General features: G+C 37.7%; 1 protein-coding gene across 1 annotated transcript in view; it reads right to left on the bottom strand.

Annotated features, from left to right (window-relative positions):
• Nucleotides 1–920: 920 nt before the first annotated feature.
• Nucleotides 921–5,820, bottom strand: part of LOC115234839 — a 6,010-nt gene continuing 1,110 nt past the window's right edge. The window contains exons 4-7 of the mRNA XM_029806187.1: nt 5,546–5,689; nt 4,480–4,603; nt 4,147–4,369; nt 921–1,117 (exon numbers count right to left, since the gene is read on the bottom strand). Coding sequence (XP_029662047.1) covers nt 921–1,117; nt 4,147–4,369; nt 4,480–4,603; nt 5,546–5,689 — 688 coding nt within the window. The remainder of the gene's footprint in view (nt 1,118–4,146; nt 4,370–4,479; nt 4,604–5,545; nt 5,690–5,820) is intronic.

Here is a 5,820-nt window from a genome sequence, read left to right as displayed (position 1 = left end):
GGAATCGTCGGCCTGTCTCCGAGAGAAAATATCCTACGCGCGCGAAAAGAGCACGCTTCCCTCCGCGCTTTGCCGTATAAACGTTCCTTTAATATCGTCAAACGTTTAAGGGCGTGTGTCGTATTTCTCGCGCATTCCTTCCGCAAATAAGAAAATACCGAACGCGTTAAAGTCCAGCGCGCTCGCTCTCGCGACCTCGTCTTTCCACTCGGAATATCACGCGAACGCGGAATGTCTTTACGAAGTTGCGCGACAGCTAGAATGTTCGTTATAACATTACGTAATAGTAATCCGTTTCGAGCGCTAGCAGATTGCAAGCTGGCCTAATTTACGACGTCGACGTCGGTTATATCTCACGATTTTGCCGCAACGCGCTCATAATGCAACACGACACAGACCTGTACGCTTTTTGATATATTGCACGTACTGTCTCGCGAGGCGAATCATAGTGCGTTTTCAAAATATATTGTATATCCTATACATGTTTCGAGAATACATCAAAGCGTAACGCTAATACGAGATATACGTTCCCCCGATTATCTCGCATGTGCGGTGAATTATTATTCTTGCGATACAATATTCAATGCAATCTCTAATGGTCATTCTAAATCACAGTTTATTAATATAAAGACAAGTATATGTATATATATTTAGGTTACATATTGAGGTATTCAGATTATTACGTAAATATTTTTCCAACGTATTACATTCATTGCGATTATAATATAATATGTTTTTGCTTGGGACAGCTGAAAATTGTACGTGTATAATCTGGCTCTCATTTGTGAGATTAAGTGCATGCGGAAATTACGACACAAGTGCTAATTTTTAACTCGCCTCTGCACTCGAGGAGGATAAAAATCGCAATTAAACCGTGGAGGTGTTATAAAAATGTACTTCATTGCCGTTTCCATGCCGTTTCATCGTTTAAGCGCGGTTTTCAATCTCTTGAAGATGGGTTTAGGGTACTTCTTAGGTTTGGAAAGATTCTTGAGGCGTCTGGAACACCTCGCCGTTAACGCCGCCGGTGAGACAACGAAGGCATCCTCGCGTAAGTCCGTCTGCACGCCCGCAGGACGCTGAACGGGTTTCGCCAAAGCGATTATTCTCTCGGAAGCTGCGGCATTAAACCGGGTTATACCGTCTGAATGGTCAGTCCTATCCATTAACATTGCCGTGCCACCGTTTTATTTTTATCAACGAGTTCACCGCGCGCACGAAACAAGACTAACTACATTGTATTATGGAACAAACTATTTCGCGCGGTTACCGTAAATGTAATCTCACCCGAATTTCATTTCGCACGAACCACAGGCGTGCGATATTTGTTTGATTAGTTGGTTGGCAGTTATGTTACACGACTATGTAATGGCAATATGGATTAATGTTCTAAACATGCAACGTGTTTTCGCCAGCATCCGTTAATTATCGCGCGCGATTACAAAAACATTCATAAATAAATAAATTTCTAACAAACTGTGTAAAATATTTAAGGATCGTGTAACGATCCTTAAACATTTATATTGGAATTGTCCTGATCGAAAATAGCGATTTGGATAACGTGTTACATTTTCTCAGTTTTCTAAAAACAAGGAGCTAAAATCACATTTGTCGAAATTGAAATAATTCAATAGCATGCGGATAATTCTTTTTAGAACGTTAACAGCATTAACAGCGTTAAGAGAGAGTTATTTGGTTAATATTTAATATTTTAATCTTCTTTCGCCTCTCCTGAAAAGTACAATATTTTGATTTATGTCTCTTGCTTTATAGCCAGAGCGCGCGTGAAAGATATATTACAAAAGTTGAGCGCGATCGGGAGCATGTTGACGTTAATTCTCTCTCTCTCTCTCTCTCTCTCTCTCTCTCGTATTTTATTACAGACGGATTTCAATGGAAAAACGCATTGTGCGCCGACTCGCTCTCATCGCGTGCGATTATACGAGAAAATTAAAAGCGACCGGCTCTCGTCTTATGTACCACACGCCTTTTCTATTATCGCCGAGAGGCTCGATGGACTTGTACGTTTTGTATCAGACAACGTCTCGCGCGCGAAATTAAATTCCACGTCAGCGATGAGACGTCGGTTTACGCTCGACGATAGCTCGGAGAGAAACTCGAGGAGGCATCCCCTTAGAAATATGTTGCAGAGAAAGTTATATACAACATAGGCGGCACGAGACGATACTCAAGTTGACTTAGAGAGAGGAGCTCAAGATAAAGGGAGAGAGAGAGAGAGAGAGAGAGAGACAAAGAGGGAGACCCCGGTTGCCCTCGATACACAGGTTTGATCCGACAATCGACTCTCGACTGTTTAGAGCCGTTTATTTACGTTCCTACCGCGACAGTTCAAAGGAAAATTAATCTACTGTCGCACGGCCGTCTTGTCGATCGATAGTGGAAGAAGACGTCGTTTAATCAGACGTGGCTGACTAACGCGCCGCAGGACACGGTATACACAAACGAGATAAGAACTAAAATGACCGATATATGCAAAAAGAAGCTGAATAGAATTCTAAACTAGCAAGAAATTTAAAAAATAAACAATATAATGAAAAAATATTCGATATAAAAATAATAAAAACGAAACTCGATATATAAAGTCCAATAAAAATACACATTTAACAAAATAAAATATACTAATGGAAATAATAAATAACAAAAATGAGATATAACAATAGGGAAACACAATTGCATCCGATTTATATATATATATGCTTAATATTAAGCATTTATTAAACAGAATTGTATATGTATTTGGAAGAGAAATTATGGAGAATAAACGATGTGGGTGTATGTGCTTTCGCGTTGCGAGCGACACATTTTCATTAAATAATTATAATATACCGACAAGTGTGGCGAACATTATGATACGGAATAGAGCTATAGGCAAGGCGGTCTGTAGCGAGCAGTACACCAAGTGCAGCAACATTTGCAGGCAGATCGGTAACAAAACACGTTTCGTGTACTGCGAGCTTAATGTGTAGACCGTGTCCCGTTTATCTCCTCTGTGTCTATATCAAATGCTACAAAATCGTTACCACGCAGTTATGGTTGAACGGAAAGATAACGCGAATTCCGCATTATATCACGCGAATTTAGTGATATCTGAAATTAATAGCGGAATATTCTCGCGATATCGATCAAAAAGGTATATAATACACGCGGAACGTTCTATTACTTTCATCAAAATTTTTATCGAATTTTCGCTCAATTAACAATTTCAAATAAAAATATTTTCAATGTTGTTAAAATTGTAATCTAACCGATATTTTTCATCAATGTTTGATGAATATTGAAAGGCGTATGCTTGTTGCACTCGTTAAAAAAAAAAAAAATATATATATATATATATAATAAAAGTCATATATATATATTTTATTTTTATTCCGTATAATATGTATGTAGAATATGGAATATGTTCGCGAAACCTCGATGTTACCGCATAAGCTATTGAACAGTCGCGCAGCCACCGAGGAGCAAATCCGTCGTCTTTCCCAACGTATAGAAATGGGGCCAGAGAAATCACGGATTTACTATGCAGGGTGTCCCAAATTCATCGGATATGTACGATGATAGCCGTAATAGTCCATTAGAAATGATAGAGGATTTACTACCTCTTCAAAAAATAGCAGAAAAATACTGTTAAATTTCTTGTAATAAATAAAAGCACTGTATTACAAATTATTTAATATTAAAAAATATAAAAGCAATTTTTCCAAATTATATAAATATGAGATCACAAAAATCTTGTTTTTTAGTTAATTGCAATAAAAAATTTAACATTATTTTTTATTTCGAGACATTTAATTTTTAAAACATTTATATTAAAATGTATATAAAAAATTTCTATAATAAATAATGAAAAAGGGAGATTTTCATAAAACGCTTGTCAGGGAAAAATACAGCAAATTTGTCATCGAATCCTTGATGGAAAGATATCCGCGCTGGGACACCCCATATAAGTCCAGTTACGGAAATCCGATAGCATGTAATAGTATCGGTATAGCGAATCGATATAAATGATAACGGAGCCATTGCTTCCTCCGGATCGATGGCGATGAATATCGAGCGAGAAATCGGCAAGGGATTGCGGGCGGTAAAACGATTTATAAGAAATTGAATAAAAATGCGTGTGTATACTACCGATGGCTTTCATCGCGGCCGATGCAACGGCGCCTGGTATTCGCAATTGGATCTCCGGTCGTTTTTTTTCGACCGCGAGTCTCTCTACTCGCTTGGTGATCCGATAAGTGAGCGCGCGCGCTGACACCTTCGACGGATCCTTCATTTTCGGCGGTATTCGAGCAATCGGTAGGGCCAAAAAGTACGTACGCTCCATGTCGATCGGTCTTCTCTTTTTCTTTTTCTGAAATGTCGGGGACACACGATCGATTGACCCCGTCGTCAGAAACCGAACACGCTCTTATCTAAATCGATTAATATTGATTTATGAACGAGAACGACGATTTTTCTTACGGGCTTCTTCTTTTTGGGCCTTACGGCGACTTTAGGCGCGGCCAGTCTTTCTAGAACCCGCATGTGCCTTTGCCAGTCTTCCGGTTTTGTGAGAGCCTTGCGCAGTTTGGCCATTCGTCTCCTCCTGGATTTAGAGCGAAGTATTTTATCGCGGGAATTTAAAAATATTTTGTTAAAGCAATTCAGGAAAAAACTGTCAGCACCAGTCTCTCTGCCGATTTATTTTCATTATATTTTAGTTATTTAATAATGTATATAATTCTGTGTATGAGAAGAGAAGAATAGAAAACAACAACAATAATTATTATAAAATAATGCCCTTATTGATTTTCGTGATAAAGAAAAGTTTTTACGTTCCTTTTAATAAAATTAAAGTTATTTCTAAATGAAAAATGTGGCTATAATTATCAAATGTGTCTACAATTGTTATGATGGAATACCCTCACGTATTACACGGTAGATGGATCGCGGAGAACTATTAAATTGATGCGTTTGTGAATCACACACAATGATTGTAACCGTTGCAATAAATGTTCAGCGCAAGTGCAATTCTGAATATCGTTGGGCACTATTAATAATTAATTCTAGAACACATACACACAATATCAAGTAACCACCATTAATTAAATGCAGAATTTGAAGTACCTCGTTCTTTAGCGAAATCGATACAGAAGCTGTTTAAACTTATGTTTTATTATTTGCTAATGTATTAACGCAATTTTATAAAATCAAGTTATTTAAACGGAAAATTAATATCGTTCTTCGGGTGTAAACATCCGCGCAGTTCGATTCCGAAACAGTTTACATGCAAGTTTTACTTCGTTAATATTTGCGTAATGTGTTATGAAAAGTTAAACAACAGCTACTATGTGTATATGTATGTGTCGTATGAATGTGCATTTAATTCTATAATTTCCGTAGCGAGATTAAAATAAATAATTTTCCGTATTTTTCACTGCTGAGATCGGTTACTTGTGCAAATCCTAGGAAAGATTATTTCTAGGATGCGCGTGTCATTCTCAGAGAAAAACGTGACATGTGATGATGGGAAATGTATCGACTTTACTTTTTCCTTGCTTCTCGTTCTTGACGCGCGTTGCAGAATACGCGATACCGCTGGTACCGCGACTTTCGAACCTTCACCAGCAGATCGCTCACGGTTGCCTTCATGTTTTTGGTAGCTGCCAATTTCATCGTCTCCAGTAGAACTCTAACGTTTAAGGTGCTTTTAAGTCAGCGTACATTTATCATCTACCAAGTTTTAGCTATCAATTCTCAGCTGACATATTAAAACTGCGGTTGTAATTATTAAACATATAATATTTTTATTTTATATATATA

This window comes from Formica exsecta, unplaced genomic scaffold, assembly GCF_003651465.1.
Source record: "Formica exsecta isolate Colony F162 unplaced genomic scaffold, ASM365146v1 scaffold21, whole genome shotgun sequence".
Lineage (NCBI taxonomy): Eukaryota > Metazoa > Arthropoda > Insecta > Hymenoptera > Formicidae > Formica > Formica exsecta.
This window is presented reverse-complemented; position numbering and strand designations above follow the sequence as displayed.